Genomic DNA, 25,401 nt, shown 5'->3' on the forward strand with positions numbered 1-25,401 from the left:
TATATTCCTAGTGACAAGTACACAGTGTCATTTTTGGAGCCAAATTCATTGGCATTTCTGGAGTATAGGTGGTGGGTCCACTTCTCTGAGCTGGCTTCATGAATATATTTTGATGCAGCGATATTCAAGTGTTTGGTGTTTTCTGTTTCACTGAGCAGAACAGACTGACCACACAGCAAAGCCATGAGTTGCAACGTGTTGGTGAGAAAACAGTGCAGTTGAGAGAGACAAAAAAGCCATCTATATGTTGACCAGTCACTGTGTATATGTATTGCGTGGTTGACTCACTAGACATCTTTCATACAGAACATGTCATAACTTAAAACCTTTTTTTTTTTTAATGTGCTGTGTTATAGATACAGGATCGGTGTAGGCCCTTCTAAAGCTGTGCCAACCTTGGGCCTACTGTGCCTTGTTTTCAAGTGGTCTTCTAGAGTTAAACAGCCTTTCAAGTATGCTTGGTAAATAAAAGTCTGAAATAACATTTGTATTTCAGGTTAAAAATATGCATATTGTAAGGCTATTCAGAAGTAGGAAGTGTAACCAGTGCATTGGGTTTCAGCCATTCAACCGAAGGAACATGACTGAATTTTATCAAATGAAATTTAATGGTGAGTACAATCACACTCTGTGGTGATTGTTTTCAGTGCTGCTTTATTAAGTCAGGTAATGGCAACAGATCAAACTCCAGAGGATGTTGAAATGGTAGGTTTCGAGACTATGTTAGAATACTTGTCAGTTACAAGTATATGGATTTTCAAAGTGTGGAGATTTTTACCTAGATACCGCTGCAGATTGTGATTTTTATTTAAATAGTTTGGAGGGGTTAGACTTAATACCCTGCTTTTAAAAAATGTTTTAAAATCTTGTTTTATTCCCCAAAGATTTGTTTTCTGCTGTTGCTATTAGATGATGACAGATAGCTGGCTTTTAAAATTGATCAGGAAGTATTCTGGCAGTCATTCAGTGTTGTAATAGCACTTTAATGGATATGAGCTATTCACCCAGATCAGACTCAATGTCAAAACAGGCGAAAATACAGCTGTCACTCTGGACAAGAAGTTACACATATGCAAGCAGCTGCTAATAATACTGGAAAGGAAGCCTTATAATAATGTTTTAAAGATGTATGCCTGTGTATGCGTGCATACACCTTCTTCATGTGTAGCTGCCTCATAACTAACACGCTAGAGGCATTATTTTCTGGCTATGAGAGTGCTTAGGAAAAACAGAAAAGTGAGATGTGTACTCTGCCATGTGAGGAAGTTGTGATAAGTTCATTATGTGCTGGTGGGCTCCCAGGTTTCTTGTGAAGAAGCTCTGAAGGATGTATAGTTAGCACTGTAGTGTAAATTCTGTCTTAAAACAATGACTTGCTATGGGTCCTCATTTAATGCACATGTCATGGTGTTGGTTTCAGGGTAACTTTGGCCATGCATATAGATCAAGAATATGGCTATAGAAATGCAGTGGCTCTTTAAAAGGTAACTTTGTCAAACTTTAATAACAGTATCTTAGTGCTCATATATACCTATATATGAGAATCTCATTTTTTCTCAGGGTACTTGGCTGTCTTTTGTGTATGTCGTAAGGTTTAAATTGCAAGACTGTTCAGTGTTAGAGAGGTAACTGGGTAATAGTCATATGGACATGAACACTGCTTTTCCTATCCCGAATAGCATATGTAGTTAGAGCAGATGTTTGATATGAAAGCTAAAATTTCTAGGGGTGGTACGTTTTCTTTCCTGCTTGGAATTTTAGGATGGAGAGAAGTAAGTGTAGAATACAGAAATGCTTTGCTGTTTGGCTAAATAATATTCAAGTAAGTCAAGAAGCAGTGCAATGGAGTAACACATCTCTTGACTAATTCATTCTATAGCCAAAGCAATTGTGTAGTCTACAGGTGATGGTGATGTCTGTGCTTGTTTTCTCTACAGATTTTACAGGAGATTATTCTGAGAAGGCCATAATAGTAAGTCACTTATGTTGTGCCCATATATAGGTGTAAAAGCTCATTACAGAACTCTGAGAGTTTAAAATAATTTATGTATATATATATGCACAGGCTTCTATTACAGGGCTTTCTCATTTTCAGACATGCACTAAACCTGCACACAAAGCTGCATTCAGCAAGTGTGAGGAGGATAAATTTGGCAAAAAACCCTTGAAGATTTGCTCTCTTCTTTGACATGGCTCAGAGGCATAGGAAAGACTCTGAATAGGCTAGTGGAGCAGTCCCTGCTAAAATGAGGAGTCTTCTGCTTGGGCTGAGCCACCTGAGACAGGGCTGTCCTTGGGGACAGCAACTGGAGGAGCATTTATCACCTTAGATCATAGAAGCACTGAGAGAAGGAGGAGTGGGAATAGTCTGTGGGGAGTTCTTGTTGGCTAAAACTAACAAAACTTCTGGGTTTTGTGTCATTTCTAATCTACAGTGAAAATAAAGTAACACTACACTGATAGTGCTATGTATCAGGAGTATGTACTTAATAGACTCATTTCTGTTCTTTAGACATGTATTAGACTTGAAATTGTGCCTGTATAAATGGTATAAGGTCATGTTCTGTATAAGCAAATATGTATTGTCTATTCCTCACTATATATCTAAAAACTGGACAGCTGTTGCATCTTTCTGTAACCTTCTCCTAGAAAAAAAATTATTTGCAAGCTTGCATATTCCTGTCTGCATTTCCAGAAAATGCTGAGTTTTTAATTCTTTGCAAAGTACAGTTCAGGAATTGTCTATTTAAAATGGGAATTTCTTTGCTCTAGTAGAATTTTTAAAGAGAAAACGAGCAGTTTAGTATTTATGAAGAGGTGCTGTTGGATTACTTATGGTTTGGGTTTTCTTTTGAAGTCAAACTGAATCAGAAGAAAAAATTTTTAAAACAGTACCCAGAAATTGGTTTGCTACATGCAAATCAATTTTTATGATTTTTCCTCCACAATTGTCTCCCCCTTCAAAACTGCAGATTTACCTCTTCAAACAAGGTGTGATGCTCAGCTGCCAAATGCTCCTTTTTGTTTCTACCCTCTTGCTAATGCATGAAAAATTTCCAGTGCCTATAACCACGCAGCACATTAAGAAAACACACACCTCTATGCTTATTTGACTTTAAGGCTTTTAGAACTGGTTCCCACTGTGGTAACCACATGGTTGTGGAATCAGGATCATGGCAGACTTGTAGCACAGGCATCTAATGACTTGCTGTGTCTGGTATAAATTGCTCAAACAGCATCCTTCCAGGTTTTCCTCTCAAGGGAGCAAATGCTTTAAAGAATGACCTTCCTCTGCCCCAGCACGTCAACCTGGAAAGTTTCTATTTGCTATTGAATTCTTGACAAGTAATAGGCAGTACTTAAACCTACTTAGGACATAAAATTTGAAAGATATGCTGCTTTTTTCTTTAAACAAGTGTTGTTTTCTTTAATATCACATAAAATGTATATTGCTTGCATTTCAGGTTTTTCTTTGTGGGTTTTTTTTCCTTGTACCAAGGCAGTCAAAAAGACTTTAGATGCTCTTCTGAAACTAGAAGACCTAAAATATCTTTTCAAACCCATTGTTCTCAACTTTCTCATCCACAAATTACACAATACCAAAGTGTTTGTTCCCTCAGAAGTGGAAGGATTAATAGTACCCTCTATGCTTTCAATAACTGGCAATACTAGAAATATTAATTATCTTACAGTCTTTTTTCTGAAACATGAAATCCACAAGTGTTTTGCTCTAACATAAGACCAGTTAATTTGAAGTCATCATTAAACAAGCAGATGACAATTGCAGCATTGTCTTTTTGATTGGTTGTTCTGGTATCAATTCTGAACTTAGTCTTGTCTTTTCCACTCAGTGGAAATTCAAGGGGCTTTTTCATAATTGTTTTTCTTAGTGCAAAATTAGAAAATATTGTTAAGATTCAGAGGACAAAATGTTATTAGAAACCAGAAAGAATCCATATTGCTTACCCTAATTTTTTAAACTGAGAAAAATAATGTGCAGTTACGGTTAATTACATGTAATCCTTAGTAATCCTTCACAGAAAGTACAAACTGTCAGGCCAAACAGTTCTTTTCAGGACTTGAGATGCTTTTCTTAATGTGTGCTTTTTAAGTTGTTTTTTGTTCAGTGCTGACTTTTCAACAATCTTGTTATGATTTTAATATGAAACACTGGTAAGGAAGGTAGTAGAAAAAAATAGACTGCAATAAAGCTGAAAAAGGTAATTAAAAGTATCCAGAACTGATTGTCCTTTGCTTCTAAAAGAATAGCATCTGTGCAGTTTAAAAGTGTTATCCCTGGAGATTTCCTCACTTGAGGAAATGATTCCTATGAAAGAAGCATCCGTGGACATTCCTAAATATATTTCTTGTGTAGGCTTTCAGGAGAGTATATTTGCTCCTTTTGTATTAGTTGTTGCAGCAGGGGAATTCTTTCATTCTCAAAAGAACTGTGTGACTGTTATATTTCTGTGTAACTCAGTTCTGTTGGGTTTTGGTATCCTTGTTTTAAAAAGCAACAAACAACAACAAAGAAAAAGAAACCAAGCAAAGTGCAAGGGGTGTGGATTAAGAGGCAGTGTGTAAAGGTATGCTTCTAGCAAGTTTACTCCTCTAGGGATTAAGTCGACTGTGCAGAAGCTCACTGTGTTTTAGGCCAGACTGTGAAAATGTGTAGTGTAGAACTGAAAGTTTCTATTCACACCATTTACTCCAAATATTGTAGTTTGGATGAGATTGTTGCTGAAGTGGCTGAATGTTTTGGTAAAAGCATCTTACAAGTAGAAGATGCAATTTAATGCTTTGCACTTGATTGAGTTTCATTTTTTCAGGTTATTGTTTCCGTATAGAAAGTAAATGCAATGCAGTTCACTTGGAATACACCCACCTGCCAGGCTCGCTTTGCTTAAAAGCATGTGTATTGTGTCTCTAAAGGCTTGAGGTTTTTCTTGTTGTTTGGGTTGGTTTTTTTTTCCTTGCTTTTTTTTTTTTTTTTTTTTAATTGCTATCCAGAGAGGGTTTAGTATTAATTAACACACAGGCAACGTGACCATTTGTCATTTTCATTGCAAAGGTCTAAGGCTGATCCCTTTACACTCAGTAAATATTAAAAAAAAGTTATATATATGAGAGGTTAGAAAGACTCTTGAAGTTTAATTTGTCTGTTTACCACCATTACTCCCTGAGGCCTGTATTTTTATGCACACCTTTCCAGAGCATGTTTATCTGCTGATTGAACTTAAAAAGATAAGCAAAGGTGCTTGGGTTGTTGTGGTTTTCTGTTCCTTGTTAGTTTTATTTTCTTTTTTCCTTTTCTTATTCCTGGCCCTCACACTCCTGAAGGCAAAGCTATACTCAGATTTCACATTTCTTTAAATCTTTAATCAACTATTTTTTGTACACCACAGGTGAGACCATTTAATGGAGTGATGGAGGACTTTGTGAGAATGCTAGAACTTTGTCCCAGTACTGAGAAATACAGGACTTAGAAATTTAGGAGAGAACAAGCTCTTCTTGTCCCTTTAGCCCATACCTACTCCTGGCCTATTCCAGCGTCTGGTACAATTGATGTTCCTGCCACACATTTCCCCAGCTGTGTAGCATGTGGTAGCAGCAGTACAGCTGTTGCTGTTGTGTTTCTGAGGAATCCTGGCTGCGGTGCTGTGTCACCTGATGTTCTTTTTCCTGCCTGAAAAATATCCCCACTGGTGGATATCGGGAGCCTTTCCATAGGGTCTGCAAGCCTTGGGCTCAACTCAAACGCTAATGAAATCAAGTCCTGCAGCTTGACGCTTTCCCTGGATGACAGCTGGTGTGTCTTGGATAAGCATAGCAGCAGTGCTGGTGTTTGGAGAGTGTGGGTGGGAGTGTCTGAAACATCGGGGCCCCATTGTCACTGAGGTCACTGAACTTCTGATTAGACTTGAAATTGAAATTAGCCCTGGTGTAGGATAGGCAGTTACTTTGGACTGTGTTGAATTACTGATTTGGTTTTAACTATTTGAGATTTACAGTCTGGTCTATATGGGTGACTTGCAGGCTGTGCTTTCAGAATTTCATGTTAAAAAAGCTTAGGGTGCAGCTGTCCTTATGATTTGTTCTCTTGCTAAGGTCTTTGTCCATTTTAAAAAATCCCATCACAATCTTCTGTCCAAGTGTAAATGGAAAAATGGCTTTATTTTGGCTACTTGGGAATCCAGTAACAGATGTGAGAGAAGAAAGCCTTGATGTTCACCTTCTTCCTTCTTAATGGGAAGAGGTAGCTCTAGGTACTAATACTGTGAGGCTAGAGAAATGTCCTCTTGGCCTATTCTCATGGAGCTGAATCTGTAGCTGCTGTGAAAATCAGTTTTTAAGAAAAAATCATAACCACCATGATTTTGGATCTTCTTGAGAAGAGCCATGACAGGCAGTTTAACTATACTCTGCATTTCAGAGGAGATAAGAGTCATATGATGCAAGTGTCAGCAGACATCTGTAGGTGGGGAAGCAATAGTGGGTTTTGATTTTGTCCATAGCCAGCAGGTGCTAATCATTGAAGTCAAGACTGTGTGATATTTCTATACATTTCCAGCATAGCATTATGGAAGTTGAAGAATTACTGAAAAGCAGTAACCATGATGGAATTTTGCAGCAGAAGTTGATGACATTGTGGCTCATTTTGCATGAAGTAGCTGATCTCTGCCATCACTTCAGTTTGTTAATCGTAGCCACTGTTTGAAATATTTTTTTTCTCTTCATGGACAGCAGTCTCAGCTGTTCCATGGCAGGCCAGTAGTGTGTGCACACACACATGCACACGTGTGCTGCCCAGCCACCTTTTGCCCTCTTCTGTCTTAGTGAGGGGCCCGTCTGCCCAGCTCCAGCATGTAGCAGAGAGGAGCATCTGGCCCTTTGTGACTGGGAGCTTGCTGGGTAACTGATTCCTTATGCAGAATTAAGGATGCTGAAATAGACCCTGATGACAGCAAAGCTTTCATGAGAGGATTCAAGAAGTTGACATTGATGCCTTAGAACAGTTGAAAAGAAATAATGACGTGGAAGTGAACTAATATAAATAATTTAATAGGAAATCTCTGTTTGGTCTCAAATACAGTCCTCTTTTGTTCTGAAATATGTCGGTGTTTGGCCGTTTTGCTATAGTGTTATGGAGCAACTATAAAGATATGGAAAAGTTGTAAAATATTGTTAGAACAGCAGAGTAGGAGCATTTCAAAAGAACAGCAGTTTTTCAGAGGGCAAATTATGCAAAGTAACACTGGGGGGAGGGAAGGAGCACTTTACCATTTTACCATTACCCTGTGTGTGATCTGAACAGTTTAAAAGTCAACACTTTTACAACATGCTGGGCAGAAGTACTGGAAATTCAGTTTCCTGGTGCTGGAAAATAAATTGAGCAAGGCTAGCCTATTGTCTAAGTAATGTGACAAATAGATCTCTAGTTTTATAATACTTTACTCATCAGAACTATTTTTTTTTAATTAAGAAAAAGAGGGAGGAAAGAAACTGTCCTCTACTGCTAGGTGACAAAATAAGAATAATCATGAGTGTTGTTTTAGAAAATAGTTGAGGGCTGGTTGCTCATATTCTTTGCTGGAGTAGTTAGGGTTATTTGGAATATCATTTTGAAAATAAGATGAAACAAAATGCAATTTTTTCACCACCTTTTTGTATGTTTACTGATGCATTCAAAATACTTTGTTCAGAGTTGCATTTTCTTTACACTGAGCAAGCCTATGTGTGTGTAGCTGGGAGGTTTGTGTCAAGAGATTTTGTCCTTTTGTTTTTGTAGACTTGGTTATGTGGCTTAACAACATTTTAATAAATTACTAGAGTATGGTATACAGCAGGTTGTCTTCAACAGTTGTCTTCAGCAGTGTGAATATTGGAATAAGTGTGGTTTCATTACTAGATTTCATCTGTAACAGTTTTCTGGGACGAGGTAGCATTTGTATATTCTGGGAAGCACAAGGCAAGATCTTATGCAAGTTTTGATTTTAGTGTTTTGTGTTTGTCATCGTTCCTCCTGCTTCCTCCGGAGTCCTCTTCTGCTCTCTGGTTGCAGTCTCATTTCCATTGTATTCACTCTGCTATAGAAATACTTAATGTCAGGAAGGAGATATTTACTGGAATACATGAGTCCAGAATTCATCATGATTCAGTGTGAAATCCACTCGCCCTTTGCTCCCCACCCCCTCTTGAATTGGAATGAAATGTGCCTTAAACTGAAGTGAAATACATCACATGCAGCAACAGTGGGCCCTGGCTTTGCCTCTATTCCTGGTGTGAAATCGATACACTATCTTTCCTCCTGACCTGTTCTGTGACCTCCATTGCAGCTTTCATGCTGAACAGCAATTGCTTTGAACAGTCTGGGTCTGCCACAGCTCACAAATGATTCTCAGCTTCTAAAACTGGTGCTGATAACAAAGGCTTGATTTTAAATAATGCAGTTGTAGTCATCTTCTAATTATGAATTACATGAAAGAGCATGGTCCTCTATTATTAAACACTTTAAATAGCGTGTACAGTCTGTATGCAGCCAGAATAACTCCTCACTGAGAACGTGCTGGAGTTCTAGTCCTAAATGTATCTGATAAAGTTTTTGTTACGGAAGAGGATAAATGTAACATACCTTAGAAGACTATTCATGCTATTTTTAAGTGGAAACACATTTTTCTTTGACTCTATCACTGGCTAATATGGTACAATGATTTTTCTTTTCCCCCTGACATTTTAAGTTTCAAAAGAAAAAAACCATACTGGATAATGTGTAAATTCAAAGGAAGGGGAGTGCTTCTTGAACTAAGATGTTTTAAAGCCACTGAAAAACTAAGGAAAAACCCAATCTTTTGCTCAAAAAGAGAAAAAAAAATCAAGAGGAAAATGCAGTTTGCATTCCTGGTAACCAACTAATAGAGATTCAGGAAATATCAGCATTTTGGAAATTTATTTATTTTCTGAGTGTGATTTACTAAAGGATTACTGAAGGCAAAGACGAATTGAAGATATAATGGGCATTTATGCTTGCATCAAGAAGTCTATTGTGCTATTAGCTAGATTACTTTAATAGCCTTTACTGGCTTTGAAATCAAGAAGCTGCATGAACTGCTGGATAAGCATTAATTTTCAAAAATTTTGTGGTAGGAAATAGGATCTCTACGGATTTCTGTTATAAAATGAATGTCTCTCAATGGACTATTCCTCTGCCATTCTTCTCCCCAGAATTAAAATATGACTGTAGCAATTTTGGCATAATGATTAAACTAGAAATCACCTTTTAATATAATCTAATTTATGAAGAGATGCTGAACTCTGATAAATGTTCTGTATTGTTTTCATTTATGAAACTGATCACAATGAAATAGAATATGGCTCTATATATACATTTTAAAAAAACTTAGCTATGTAAATAATTTTTTTTAGTCTCTCCTTCATGTCTTGGTTATGACTGCTACCAGCTTAGATTTCTTATTGTGGGAGAGATGTATAATACTGGTGTCTATATAATATCAAGACTCATAAGAGTGGTTGGGTAATCACTGATGTCAGGCTAAGTAGTATGTTACTGAAATAATATCCATTTGTTAAGTGATAACTGTTTGGAAGATATTCCAGTGATCTTTACAGTTGTAGAATTTTACCATTACTGACACCATTGTAATCTAGGGACCAAAGATATATATATTGATGCACTATCAAAGTAGCAGTATTTAAAAAGAAATGAAGAAGGAAAAAAAAAGCAAAACAAAAAGAACCAAAAAAGTGCTCAAGGATGCTCTTAAAGCATGCCTAAATGGGCTTGTAAGACTTGGGTAACCAGGGATCAAAAATAAAATAAACAGGTGGTGCTGCTGGGAAGCTTTTTTGATTTCTTTAAGAAGTATTTCAACTTGCTTAGAATGGGAGAATAAGAAAGTTCTGCTGCATTTTTCTCAGAGGCTTTCAGTGCCACCAGCTGTTTTCTCTCCATTAATACATTTCGATTGCCTTATTCATTTATTGCTCACAAAGAGGTGTATCTCAAAAAAAAAAAAAAGATGCCAATCAGAATACCTCCAAGTGAGCAATAGGCCATGAGGAGTTTGAGCCTTAGTTATCAAGACCATTTATTCCTTAATGTCAACATCATTCTTTTTGACTGCTAAATGACATCTGTCATCCATGTTAAATGGTTTCCTGTAGAATTTGGGCTTATTTTTGTTAACTTAGTTGTGTGATTTTAAAAGTAATTTAAAACATGTCCTCCAAAAATGGACAAAGTAAGATATTCAGCTCAACCCAATATTAAAGAATAGGTATGTGTGCAATAATAACTCCACCTGCTTACCTGCAAACAAACACAAGTTGGTACAGTTATGTACAGGGTTGTGTAAAAATTCCATTTACATACTCATGACAGAAGTTTTGCTTGCAGAACAGAAGAGATTTTTTGTTACTTTGGAGTCAGTTCTTGTTCAGATGTGCATATGTGAATGGTGTGCATGTGTGTTTCTGCACATGTAGTGCTACAGACATAAGTTCAGCATCTGCAAAAATTTAGACTCCAAGTAAGCAAAAGAAAAATAAATAGTTCATATTTCCATGCTTCTGCTGCTTTTTTCTTCATAAACACTGTAATAGTTAAATGTAATATTTCTGCAGAGAGAGTATTTTGTGAGGGATTGCCACACTGTGGTTCAACAACTGTTCTTCCTACTCACAGGTTTAATGGTGAGAGATTTTTTTAAGAGTTTATATAATACTCAAAAACTTCTTGAAGCAGCACAGTAATGTGCTAGCTTAAAATCAAAGTGGAGATTATTTCTCACTTCACCTTTCATGGAATTCTCTCAAACAGCATTTTCCAAACATTCTATTGAACTTAAATTCCCTTAGCCAGAGGATTTTTTTATTGTTATTGTGCATACGAATAATACATTGCATGTTATCTCCAGTGAATTGCTGTGCAACAAGACTTGCTGCTAATTCTACCTTTCCCAAAATCGGATATCAAGCAATTCATCTTCTAAATAATACTCATGAGTACTAAACATGAAATGTTTTGGCTTCAGCCCAACTCAGACTTCAGGAAGCTTGTTCTCAGGAGCATATTCCTTGCCTTTGTAAAATTAATTGTTATAATGAATAGAATACATGTGTCAAAATATTACATATGATTTTAACCTGTTTTCTTTTTTTTCCTGAAAAAGTAACATCAAAATCACATCATGAAGCTCACAAAAAGGTTTTGGAGGCAAATAAGTTTTTTAAAAAAGGAAAAGTCTTTTGTAAGATAAACCTGCTAAACTGGACAAAACCTATGCCCTCATCTGAGGGGTTTGAAAATCTTTAGTAGTGATATTCAGTAGGAGAAATATTTGCTTCTGTGTTCTGGACAGCTCTGCAGAAGACCTCCCTGCATCATGCTGTCCTAGGACATCCTTTCAGCAGAAATGGATGAGTAGTAACTATGTGAATCCACTAGCAAAAAATACTGTGTATACTGGGGCAGTGAGGACAAGGGCTTTAAACCTGTAAGGAGATATCTTAGTGCATCAGAAGTTGGGTATTTTTTCTCCTTGTTCTGATGTCAGGGAATAAAATGCAGGGTCCTATACAGACTACAAAAATTATGGATTTAAGATTGCATTAAGTCTGCTGGGTCTGCTTGTGCTGCTGATTCTGTTCTCTGTAAAAATAATGGCAAAATGAGGGTCCTAGCATTAAAAAAAAATTCTTTATCCCAGTAACTGAATTATTAAAATTAACCTTAAAGTGGTTTTTGTCCACTTTGCAGGAAAGCATGTGATCTTTATTTGAAAAGAAAAAATTGCTAAGAACTTAAATGTATGGAAGAAATATGGGATTACTGATATGCTTGAAAACTGTGCCTTTAAATTAGGCACATTATTATCATCATTGGATAAATTAGAAATTTATCCAATATTAATCAGAATGGTGTGATATTTCTGACTGTAAAAAGTTTCTGAAAATGGTCCCCACTAGAGTTTTTATTTTATAGGTAAATGTAATACATTTATGAGCCTTTTAAAAAGGGAATAAACTATGGAAGAAGCTCATTTCTGCTTACTTTTGTAGCGATTAGAAGAAACTGAGGTACTTCTGAGGCACCTCACTGAGCTAACAGGCAGCATAATGGCAAATGATTCATTGCTGACAGATGAAATGTAGTGCATGTTGGAAAAAACAATTTGAACTACTCATACACGTTGCTGGATTCTAAATTAACTATAACCTAGAGGAAATTCTTGGATGTCACAGTGGACAGCTCAGTGAAAATCTTTGCTGTAGTGTGCAGCCTTAAACATGATAGCAAACAAAATGTTAAGCAATATTTAGGGACTGGGTAGAAAATAGTTTTGAAAAATATCTGATGTTACTGTAGTGTGAGCATTACAATTAAACATATTTTGGTATATATGTTGATGATATGACTTCACTTCAGTAAGATGCTCCGTTCTGATCACTATGAAAGATATAGGAAAAATAAAGCCAGTTTGAAACAACAAAATTGTTTGTGGTTAACATGAAGAGGCTGAAGGGACTGGGTAAGTATCAAGAGAAATAAGAATATCAACTACATACAAATTAAGATACACACTGAATGCTCCTATTTATTGTGCTCATAATGGGAGATGCAAGTCAATATAAATTAAAGTTAAAAATTGCTAATTTAAGAATAGAAAAATGTATTCAACCTCCTTCCCTACACTGCGATTAATTATTGAATTTCATTTCCCTCTACATCTTTGATATCAAAAAGAAAGATTCAGATTGGATTTGACATTTGAAGTATTGAGGACATTCACCATGTCATCAGGGAATGGACCAAGGGTTGGGAACTCAAGACCTCACTTCACTTCTGTCTGATACTGACCTGCTCTGTGACCTTGGGCTTCACCTCCCAGTCTGTCTCATCTGCAAAGGTTTTATTTGTAATGAACCTAGAACAAGACTTGCAAAACTATTCGACCACTTAACTTGTAAGCAGGTGCTAAGCTTTCTATTTAACTGATTTGAAGTTAGATTCCTGTGTAAGAATTAACTGTCCAAGTGTTTTATTTATGTTGTCTCAGATAGGTCCCTGATGATCTCTATGCAAACAATAGTAAATTTCAGAAAAGTTTAAAAAGGTTGCTAGAACTACTTATGTTAATGTAGATATGAGCTAGCTACTATCTGGATGAACTTCTGTAATAATTTTAACCTCAGGGCAGGTGTTTTTTCAAAATTTCATGTTTTGTGCTTATAAAATACAACAAAATACCAGACCCACGGATATAACTATTTAGCGGGGAAAACTGGCCCAAGGTCAAAGCAAAGCAGACAGAGGTAAATTTTAATTTCAAGTGATTAGATGTATGAGTTGCAGTAGTCTCTTCTATTTCCATGTCTGTTGTAATTTAGGTTTTGGCTACAAGGTGGAAATTCAGTTTACTTTCCTGATATAAAAATTCTGAAGCTTATATACTAAAAAAGTAGAAACTACTAATGAAATTATTTCATGTTCATTAAAAAGTCATAGTAGTTAGGAATGGTAAGTCTTGGATTTTCTAGTGACTGACTGTCTCTGAAACTGAGGCCTGAGACTGTCTGAATTAGGGCCCTCATACTCCTTATGCCTAAGATTTCAACAGAAAACCCCCAAACTTGTTCTCTTTAAACCATGATGGTATCTGCAGGGTAAAACCAAATATTTTGTGGGAAAAATATTTTAGCGTATGGAAATGAAAAGACCAGATATTGTGTTAAGCACCACATGTGAATGTTCCTCTAGCCAAAATGAGGCAGGAGAAAAAAAAAGCTAAGCTACTTCAGCCTACCAGGTGTCCCCTAAAATGCTCAAGAACCTGGCAGAACTTTCAGATTGCCATGCTGAGACAGAAGTTTTAGGTAACTCCTGGCTGTGAAGCCTGCAGTTACAACACTTGGTGGTTTTCCCTGTTGTCCATGTTGCAGTCAGTGATCTCTTATCCATACCAGGGCAACGTGGATCCTGAAACCTAGCTTTGTCTTTGACCAACAGCATGCACATAATGCTGAGTGTCATTTGCTCCATAGCTGTTGTTCTGGCTCATTTGAATACAAAGTGTGGCAAAATGCTATTCTTTGTCTCTCACAAGAGAGAAAATTCAAAATAGATGAAAAACTACTGCAAATTATCTCCATCCTCTTTTAAGAGGAAGAAGAAAGCAGCCCCTCAAGCTCTTCTGACTTGCCTCACTGGACTCTGCTGACAGAAATACACGGGGCTGACTTCTATAAACTCTTTCATGAAATCCCTTTGTTAAATTGCTTGGTGAAGTAACAAGTTCTGCTAGAATATTTGAAAGCCAGAGACCAAACCATACAAAAACTTGAATGCTGAGGCAGTCTTATTTCACCATTCATTCCAAGTGGATACATGAGCTATGATCTTCATCTTCTGTAAGGTACTTGCAGTTCGGATTTCAAAGCCATAGTAAATGTTAAGTTTGGATGCTGAAATATTAGGCATATATACAAACAGGTTTGTGGGTTTTTTGGTTTTTTTTTGTTTAAGTCACTTTGGAATTGGTGTAAAATAGTCTTGCACTTTAATTATTCTATTCTTTCTGAAGACAGAAATCAAATCCTTATGAAAAATGTTATTACTCAGGGTTCTCCCTCCTGGCAGGAAGTATGCGGGGAAGTAATTTTAAGGCTTCATATCTCTATTTAGGAAGAACTGATAATTCTAGGAACTATTTTTAATCTATGCAAGACATGGCAGTCTAGGCACTGTCTGGTATTTTTGACTCCCACAGAAAAGGGGTGTTTTTTCTAAGACCCTTATTGTACCAATTTACATAGGGCATACTGGACTTAATTGAGTCTCTACCTACATATCAGCTTTGACTCTGAATTGAAATTTCTTGCTTTCCAGATTGCTACCTATTTGCATTGCTTCACTTAAAAAACCTTACAGTTTAATATCTTACTTATCAGAGAAAAGCAGGGTCCAGTTAGTTAAGGTTTCAGTCGTATGTGGAATGTGACTTCCTAAGCTTGTCATGCATCAAACTGTTATGGCTGGCAATTGTTTAAAAAAATTCATTTTGTTATGAACTAGCCTGTTTTCAACTGGGCTGTTCAGAGATGGATTGCTTTCTGGAGTTTTTGACAGGTGTAATTGTTAAGGCGTCATCTGTTCTTGTTTGCACAAAATACATTTTAGCCAACTGTAGGACTTGCCCGCTAATCTTTCTCACATCATTCCATTCTTTGCTTGCCACTAGACAAATCCCCTGTTATTTGACCAGATGGTGGAAAATCCATTCTCATGATAAGTTGCTTCTAGTTTGCATTTAGATTACCTGCAAAAATGGAACAATTTACTACTCTGCCTCTAACCATCTCTTTCCTCCTTTTTTCCCTTAGTTTGACTTCTTGTAACTAATTATTTAAATTCTGCCCTGTGAGTTAAAATTAGTCATAGCTTACACGTTTCACATGTATGTAAATGCACTTAAGTTCCACCTCAAGTTGTATGATGAATCCATCTAGAGTTTAGTGACACGTAAAGATAGGAAGATTGGCTGACTGATGTGCAAACACAGCAGCTTATAATCCTTTCACATCAGAGGTGATACTTTTGAACTTTTAGGGAGAGTAGGCAACCTCTGAAAACCAAGGTCAGGTGTGAGAGAACACTCGGCATCATAATCTTACAGCACAGACACTGAGGAGTGAAATATTGTGTTCCATGCAGTGTTAGCAGACAAAATGCCTCTACAAGCTTTCTAGCTTCTTTGGAAAATAGCATTCTGTACTTCAGATTTAGGTGGTTATAACCTAAAACTCATTTTTGCCTTTATTATCGTGAAGTGGCAACTTTTATTCTGTCTAAAAGCTGATAGGAGAATAAGCGTTTCTTTCTCAAGCCTGCCAAAATTCAGCTAAATTTGGGGTGAGCTAACCACTGCAAATTGATCAGACTCAAATACTCTTCAGTGCTCTAATTTTTAATACAGAGAAAAATACAAGAAATCAATTTCAAAGCATAAAATAGAACAAGAATATACAGTACCCAGAGTAAAAAGCCAATATACAGTTTTATCTTGAGCTAAATCAATTTTGTGTGTGAAACTTGAGAGATACTCTATCTGCTGACGTAAATGTGCTAAAAACACGTTAGCAAAATTAGTTTAGTGAAGATTGTCAAATTTTCTTTTTAAAGGGGTGAAAAAAACCTCAGCCAAGTCTTGGAAAACTTTTTCTTTTGGATCTTAACCAGTAATTCTTGCTAACTTTTTTGTATGTTTTGTGCATTTGGGTTTTGTCTGGTTTGTTGGTTTTTTTTGGTTTTTTCTGTTGGTTTCCCTCCCCCCCCCCCCATTAAGGAATGCTGAATAAGCTGTTCTGTGAGGTAGTCTACATTTCTGACCTATATCTGACCCACAGCCTCATAGTTATCAGATGATAATTAATTGTAAATGTAAATCTATTAAATGACAGCTAAAGAAGATAGGACAGAGGGCAAATGAGTGCGATGGTGTTTGGCAGCTTCTAAATGCATAAAATACAAGCATAGTCTATATTGGGCATAGAAGTCCATTTGTGGAAATACACTTACCATGCTGAAATAAACCTTAACAATAAGAGGCAAACATCATACAAGAAGGGGTTTTTTTTAGGGTTTTTTTGTTTGTTTTTTTTCCCCCAAAGCTTTGCTCTAGGTGTTTGCTGTATGGTTAAAAACACGGTATGCACTTTGAAATGTATTCCATAGTGTCTCAGGACTGTTTGCTTTTTCAGGTTAAACACAATAGGACCCATTCTGTGCTAATTTAGTTGCCACGCAAACTCCATGAGGTCAGTGGGATTTTAAGAGATTAACATTGATGTCCTATTTGGCTCAATGTTTCGGATTATGATTTATTTTAAATATTATTATTTCTGTTGCAGCAGAGGGGGAATAGATAATAAAACAACCCTTTAAACAAAATTGGTTAGAGAACGTTGGGTCCAAAAAAGATAATGGGATCTTGGCTCATGAAGTGGCTTCCAGTCCCATATAGTGAAAAGAGAGACTTCCCTCAGACTAGGATCCACAGCAGCTGCTGTTTTGTGTGAGCCTCATATTATATATATAAACAAAACCCATAAACATGCATACTCCGCCGGTTCAAAAAAAAAAAAAATAATTAAAAATTCCATGTTCTCATGGAATTCTCACGTGGCAAATTCACAGTCTAAAACTCTGATCTGGACTGGAATCACAGAATAGTTGAGGTTGGAAGGTTGTTTGGTCTGGTCCTTCTGGCTTGGAAAAGCAGGGGTACCTGGACTGTGTTTCCCTGCTGGAGACTCCACAGCCTCTCTGGGCAACTTGTTCCAATGCTCCATCACCTTTGCAGTAAAAAAGTGTTTCCCAGTGTTCTGATGGAACCTTCTGTGTTTCAGTTTGTTGTGTCATCCATTGGATAAAAGAGCAGTGACTGCCTGTGTCATAAAACCTAAACCAACCAGAAGCTAGCTGAGAGGTATTCTACGCTAGGGTGGTGCAGGGAAAACTTTTTTTTAGGACTTATTTCATCACAATGGTGTCCAAGCCCACATCTTCCTCTTCCCAGAAGAGTGGCATATAACTACTTCAAAACAAAGGTTTTCTGGAGTGAGCCATATTCTACTCCTCTTGTTTAACTATTCAAGTAATAGCAGTAATCAGTATTACTATTCAAGGTTCATTTGTCCAGAGAACTGGTGGAAGAAAGAGCATAATTCTGAAGTCCTGTGATGAGAGCACTCATCTGGGAAGGATTCTGATAGTTTTTGCAAGGACTGCTTATGCATTCCTGAATGACTTTTAATATAGCATACTCTTACTGGCTCCCTGTCTTGCAACCAATGAATTCTAAATTTTTTTTTTTTTTTTTAGTAATACTGTTGTTTTAGCAGGAGGAGTTAATGGACCTCTCACTTTAGAGTGACCTAAAGTGAAGCACTTGTGTCTCTCAAGACACAAGCAACACAGAAGAAACTCCCTTCTGGATTATTTTTTTTTTTCTCTAGCTTCAGTGGTTCCCTGCCAATTGCACTTGTTTTGCAAATCCCATTTTAAGGTACTTAGCTTTCCTTACATGCTGTGTATGGTGCTTAGGTTTCTAACTTAAAGGCCCTGGATATCAAATAAGTCTATAGTGACGCTTTAATTGGTGAATGCAGGTGTATCAGGATTTGGAGGTGTTTGGTCCTGCCTTTATCTCATTGCTGTCTCCTCCCTCTTGCATGTGGGTTCCCATGGGCCAAAAACAGTGCTGAGGCATCCTCGGAGCAGGTTTCCAAAGGGCCAGGTCTGTTAAGAACTGAAATGTGTGTCTGCTACTTTGCGCAGGGTGCAGTCTTATGGAGGAAAGCCCTCAGTTTCCACAGTAGATAATTTTAAATTTCATTGTAAAGCTTTTTGCTGGATAATGATAATAATTTTTTTCTCATACCTCTAGTTTCAGATTACTATTGAAAGAAATGTGATTTAAAAAAAAAAAAAGACTAGCTTAGAGCTGTATAGATGTCATACTGAAAAACAAAATGTATATTTGAAGAGAAATCTATATTAACAAGAGTATTTGTTTTTTAAAAATTCACAGCCTAAAATTCTACATTTTAAGAAATCGATAAAATTTCTCTAATTTCTATTCATTCTAGTGAACTACCATTAAATTAAAATTGAAAAAGTTGTTAATACAAAAGCATCTGAAATGTATTTTTATTCCAGAGAAGGAGGGTTAAAAAAACCCCAGAAAATCAGTGGGTACTGTTTTGTGTGCAACTCCCAAGTATATTTTAAAAACAACATTGAATTTTTATAGCCAAATTATATTTTCTGCTAACAGGGAGTTGGGGAGGGATGAATAATAGAATGATTGACAAATCTTTTAGGGCTTGATTTTACAAGATGCTGCGCACCTCCTGATTGCTGCCAATCACTTTCATTTTCTTTCAGTCAATCTGAGAACATATGGCATTATTCAGATGGTGCTGAGCACCTTCAATCACAGTCCTCATAATGCCACAACATCCCCATTCTGTGCAAATGTGAGAATTGCTGTTGACAATTTAAATTGGAGGGTTATTTGGTCTTTGTCTGGACAAACTCCCAGCTGATATAAATGGATGTTCAGCCTAAGGAAGGATTGCAACACTAAACAATACATAATCAATTTTATAAGCACTATTGTGTATACGCAAACTCTGTAAAATATCAATTTGGTTCATAAAATTCCTTACCTCTTCCACTTTTATTTGATGGGAAAAAAATCCACCGCTCCTGTGGAGAATGGAAGCTTAGTTTACTCTCAGTGCAAATTTTGAAAAGTGGAAACTCTGGATGTTATGTGCACAAGGCAGTTGATTTGAAGAGATCAGAAAGGTTTTTAATTTAAAAATAAATTAAAAAATCCATTTCAACATACTGATTTGTCCTGCATTACAGTTACCTGTAGAGAACCTCTGGTCATGTCTATCTGTTTTTGATGCCTCTACAGAATAACTGTCCAGCATCCTCTGCCCAACCAATCAGAATGTAGGAAAATCTACAGATATGACGGAATCTACTGTGAATCTGCCTACCAGAAGTATGTTGAAATCTGTGTGAGTCTTGCCTCTAGCTCGTGCATTTAGTGCTCGTGCTGTCCCTCTATTCAGACATTACCCGTGTTTTGAAACCTTACACTTCTACTTGTGTGCAAAACCTCTACAGCAGGGACAGAGATGTGTTGTTTAATTCTTTGGGTTTGTGCTTTAAAAGCTAAAAAGCGGAAAACCCTATAACTTTACTAAATCTCTTAGATGTGCTTCTGTACAGTGCAATAAGCAAGAATGTATACACTAGAAAATCTAGGCAAAATGTATTGCACAGGTGCTTCACATCTTAGGGATTTGAAAGGTGTGTTATGTATAAATTAGCTGTCACTTTTTTCAGTCGTGTAATGGAATGATGAGTTGTAATTTGCATAATCCTTTAAGAAGTCAAATTATACTGTCATGTAGCAGACTTAACATGCTAGCTAGGATTTCATAGCTTTGCAGCTAATTAGTATGTACCTTACAGGACAGTTAAATTGAAGTTGAGTCCTCTTGCTCTGCAGTCATTTGCCTTTGTCCATTGCCCTAACTGAGCCAGCTTTTGTGTGTAATGTGACAGTGTTCCTGGTGCTTCTGACAAAAGCCCTATTGCTGTGGGCAGGCAAATGCAAGGTGCTTGACTTCTGTTACTTTTGCAGTCGCTAAAGTTCCTACCACAATAAGGATTTAATGCAATATTTCTACATGGAATTGAAAAGTATTTGAATAGAATACACCTATTCTATAGGTGTATTGTAGATGATTTTGTATTAATATGTTGGAAATTAATATATTGGAAATGCATTATGAAATTTCTGTTATCTCACTGGATTTTGAAACTGCTTTCTGTTACTTAGTGTTTAGTTTCCATACTCCAGCTATTTTCTTGTTTCCCATCTCAGTGTTATCATTTTCTGTATAATGAATTCCATTTTCCAAAAAACCTAACTTCTAAAGATCAGTTGTACTCAGTATTGCAATGCCATGTTTCTTTAGCAATGTAGTCAAATGATCATGATTTTTTAGGTCATATTCTCTCATCCTCTCTTTTTATTCTATCACTGGCTGCTTGTTTTCTGAATCTTCTTAGTAACATTAATAAAAGCTGTTGCTTGAGATTAAATGAAGAGTTATTTTCATTACAGAATTGAAAGGAGAAATGTAGATTTAGCAATATTACAGCATTAGTGTGACTTGGTGAGACAAAATTGTAATCGTGACTTTACACTGACTTTTTGAATTTTGCATGGATTTCACTCTCTCTCCCCAAATAATGGGAGTGTCCAGGGTAACAGAGGCAGTCTAGATCTAGTATGAATTTAAATGTTACCATAGAACTTAACTTCAATGGTTTTACTTTTCATGTGACTTCAGTAAGCATAAAAATGTATGAAGCAGATTTGTTGTGCACTATTTGCACCCGTTTTTAGAACAGCTTAAAGATATTGAAGTTTGTGGATTTTGAAATCTGAAGATTTGTGGAAATAAGAGAGCTTGGCACAGTTTGTTGTGAGTGTTAAATGCAGCCGTGGCTTTGCTCTGAACACTGCAAATACTTCATTTTCTTAATTCTTTAAGTTAGATAAATTTATAGTCAACTTAGTTAAAAACAGTTAGATCTGCTGACCACAAAATAGAACAGTAGATATGCACTTCAAGTAGGTATACAGTTGGGAACAGACATTGGCTAAATGGATTTTCAAAATAAGACAGAATTCAGAAATCTGACTGGCAAGGAAAGTGTTGGATTTGACATCTGTCTTGTCATACCTGAAGTATGAATTTTGAAGTGTTGTAAGCCAGTTCACTTGTAAAAATTATGTATTCTTTTTGAAAAGCAGCATGTAGGTCTTTCTACAGAAAATATAGAGCAATTTTTTTTATTAGTGAATTTTTCTCTTGATAATTCTTCTATGCTATTTAAGTTCTCTGAGGCATTATTTCTCTCCTTTTCCCAGCAGATGGTTTGGGAACTTTTCCACACAGCAATTCATTTCCAGTGATGTAGCAAGTTACTGAAAACTTCTCTATAACCAAAACAGAAAAATCAAGCCTTTTTTATTGCACTTTTAGATCTTACACTTTAGTGGTCCAAGACGTGAACATTTGGTACTAGATGTTCATGTGCATCTCTTATGCAGGCTCAATCTCCCCCCTGATTAGATGGGGAAGAGAGAAGGGATGGAAATAGTCATCTGGTGGTTAACAGAGCTGTGCAACCTTCCTTCTTCTTGTAGGATAATTTCTGTGCTGGACACAAGACAGCAAACTACTTATTCTAAAAGTTAAAGGAATTTTAAGGACTCCTCATACAGGGTAGGATAGGATGCAGAATCATGGATCTGGGGGCCTGAGTCTTTTTTCTCCAGCCCATTTTAAATTTGAAAGTAGTATTATGCAGAGAGCCTACTATGGATTTATGCTTGACTGTGCACCTACTTAAGATATTTTGTGTAAAGCTACTTATCAGTTGAAATCAAGATAGTCTGATGCTTTCTGTAAAAATCTGAAAGGATCATACCATGTGTTTCTAATCCAAAAATACTTTTTAGAGAACGTCTGGGGAAGTGGCCTTTTTAGTTAAATCTTAGTGGTAGTACATACTAGAAATAACAGTTTGTAGTAGTTCTGAAAGGTGTAGATTAGTAAATACAATATAGAAATATGAAAACAATGTGAAGAGCTTTTTGCAACACAAGTTAATGAGGAACTGGACTAATGATTACGTTAACTAATATATTAAAAATAGACAAAATAGTAAATATTTTAATACAGAGTCCTCTAGGTTATTTAGAATCCTCTTGCAATTGGTCTCATGACTGTCACTAGATATCTTGCTCCCAAAAGAGTGGAACAAAAAGTTTTAAAAGCTACTGACAAAAAAATAAAAGTTTGATTCCATACTTTCCCCCCCACCCCTGTTGTCCACCAACTTGGTTCCCATGGATCTGTGTTATTTTGGGTGGCTGAGCATTAAAGTATACTTTCTAAGAAGCTGTAAAGTAAGCTTAAAAATAATCCCAAATTGTGTTCACTGCTAGTAGAGACTAACACACAAAGCACTCTTTAAAGGTTTTGCTATTGTGGTTTTTGAAATAGATGACATTTCCCAAGCTGTGGAGGTAAAACCAGAGGCCTGTCAGTTGCTGGTCTGGAATATAGCTGTCCTTCATCTCCTGAATATTTCCCCTTTTCTTTGTCAGTCCCCACATCTATATGTAGGAATGTCCAGGCTCTTCTCTTGTGATGTCAAACAAAAATGACAAATATTTCTTGTTCAGTTCTAGCTACTTCACTGTAACCAAACTGCCAACACTTTTCCCTCTTGCCCAGGCTTAAAATCCTTTCTTCTGCTTGCCTGGGTAGATGGTCTCCAGAGGTAGCCAAGAAGAGAACAGCTCCCTGTCCCTGCTCCCATTTTATTTGTTTCTAAACTACAAGGAATAACTGTCCATAAAGAATAGGTTGGTTTGGTGTTGTGTGGGTTTTTTTTTTTGGTGTGTGTGTGTGTGGGTTTTTTTGGGGTTTGTTTTTTTAGTGGCTTGTCTGCTGGGTGTTCCTATTGTGTACAAGTGGAGGATATCTCAGGTGTTTTGGAGGAAGTTGCTCTATTCATTGAGTGGCCCTTCATAGTATCTCCTGGGCCATGAGGGAAAATGCTCTGTTTGGCTGTTATGTGCTGTCTCCAAAGCAAAGGTAGAAGAATCATCTCTTCATCTCTTCCTCATTTCTTCTTGTCCATATTAAGCAGAATTAAATATTGTTCCTTTCTCTAGGAGTGTAGTGTAGAGAATAGGGAAGGGTTTGTACAGCAAGGTATTTCTCCTGAAATGCAGAGGTTGTTATCAGTATGTAAGGAAAACACCTCACTTATTTAAATCCCAGAAATGCAGCTATGGTCTGATTAGATCTTTTTGCTTTGTTTCTCTGCAAGTTAGTGAAATGAGCACAGAACAGAAGGCTCACTGATTTATAGGTATGAAGTGAAGCAGTTTAACTTGGCAGGTGTAGCTTGGTCATACACACATTACCCTAGAATCATTTAGGGTGGAAAGGACCTTGAAGATGAACTTCAACTTCTAACTTAGCCTTTCAAGTCCATCACTAAACTGTGTCTCCAAGCACCACACTGATGTGCCTTTTAAATACCTCCAGGGGTGGTGACTCAAACACTTCCTTGGGCAGCCTGTTCCAGTGTTTGACAACTCTTTCAGTATAGAATTTTTTTCTGATATCCAACGTAAGCTTTTGCTGGCACAAACTGCAGCCATTTCCTCTTGTTCTATCACATGTTACTTGGGAGAAGAAACCATCACTCACCTCACTACGATCTCCTTTCAGGCAGCTGTAGGAAGCAATAAGATCTCCCCTCAGCCTCCTTTTCTCCAGCCTAAACAGCCCCAGTTTCTTCAGATGCTCGTCACAAGACTTGTGCTCCAGATGCTTCACTGGCTTCATTGCCCTTCTTTGGACATGATCCAGCACCTCATTATCCTTCTTGTAGTGATCCCAAAACTGAACACAATATTTGAGGTGTGGCCTCACCAGTGTCAAGTACAGGGGGACAATCACCTTTCTAGTCCTGCTGGCCACACTATTTCTGATAAAAGTCAGGACGCTCCTTGGCCACCTGAAGTGGCTCATTCTCAGCTGGCTGTCAACCAGCACCTCCAGCTCCTTTTCCTCTGTGCAGCTTTCTAGACACTCCCTGAAGCCTGTAGTGTTGGAGGTCCTGCACCAAGTGCCTCCAAGTGCAGGACTCAACACTCAGCCTCTGCCTCAGCCCATCTATCCAGCATCAGTCCAGGTCCCTCTGCAGAGCCTTCCTGCCTTCATCATCCCAACACTCTGTCCAGCTTGATGTCACCTGTAAACTTACTGGGTGGTGTTGTGAGTTCTTCTGCCAGATCCCTCAGGACCCTCAGGTGGATCCCATTTAGTCCCATAGTCTTGTGTGTGTCTAAGTGATGTAGCACGTTGCAGACTCTTTCCCCTATTATAGGGGCTTCATTCTGGTTCCTGTCCCAGTCTCACAGCTCAGTAACCAGAGAACAATTGGTCCTACTATTAAAAAGTAAGGCAAAGAAGGCAGGTACTATACTGAAACCTTTTCAGTATGTTTTCCCCCCTGCACCCAATAAAGGATGGATGTTCTCTTAGCCCTGTTTTTGTTGCTAATGTATTTATAGAAATATTTTTATTGTCTTTTATGGAAGAAGCCAGATTACATTTTAGCTGAGGTTGGGCTTTTCTAATTTTCTCTCTGAGTAACCTCATGGGCAGCCTGATCTCTAGTGGGAGGTGTCCCTGCCCATGGTGGAGTGGTTGGAACTAGATAATCTTTAAGGTACCTTCCAACCCTAGCCATTCTGTGATTCTAAGATATCTCTGTAGTCCTCTTGAGTGGCCTGCCCCTTCTTCCAAAGGTCAAATTTTTCTTTTTTTTCCTGAGTTCCAGCTGAAGCTCTGTGTTCAGACAGGCTTGTCCTGTTCCCCAGCAGCTTGTCTTTTGACATGTGAGGATAGCCTGCTCCTGCACCTTTAAGACCTCCTGCTTGAAGAATGTTCAGCCTAAATACTCCTGAATTTCTTTGCTTTTCAGACCAGGCCCTTAAACAAGCCAAAATCTGCCTTTGGAAGTCCAAGGTGTCTCTTCTGCTGCCCCCCTCTCCCCCCCCCCCCTTCTTTTTTCTCCATGAATCATAAATCTAGTGTTTCTTGATCACTGTGCCTAAGATGTCCTCCAGCTTATCACTTCACTGAGAATTTCTTCTCTCCTCACAAACAACAGGTCCAGCAGAGGCTTCTTCTAAGCCT

At 37.4% G+C, this 25,401-nt stretch overlaps 1 protein-coding gene across 7 annotated transcripts in view; it reads left to right on the forward strand.

Annotated features, from left to right (window-relative positions):
* Positions 1-25,401, forward strand: part of NPAS3 (neuronal PAS domain protein 3) — a 582,470-nt gene that overhangs the window by 56,769 nt on the left and 500,300 nt on the right. For 2 of the 7 annotated variants that reach the window (XM_030452107.1, XM_030452108.1), the window contains exon 2: positions 19,506-19,595. The exons of the other annotated variants lie outside the window; for them this stretch is intronic. In XM_030452107.1, coding sequence (XP_030307967.1) covers positions 19,506-19,595 — 90 coding nt within the window. The remainder of the gene's footprint in view (positions 1-19,505; positions 19,596-25,401) is intronic. 7 annotated transcript variants of the gene reach the window in all.

Source organism: Calypte anna, chromosome 5A, assembly GCF_003957555.1.
Source record: "Calypte anna isolate BGI_N300 chromosome 5A, bCalAnn1_v1.p, whole genome shotgun sequence".
NCBI classification, from domain to species: domain Eukaryota; kingdom Metazoa; phylum Chordata; class Aves; order Apodiformes; family Trochilidae; genus Calypte; species Calypte anna.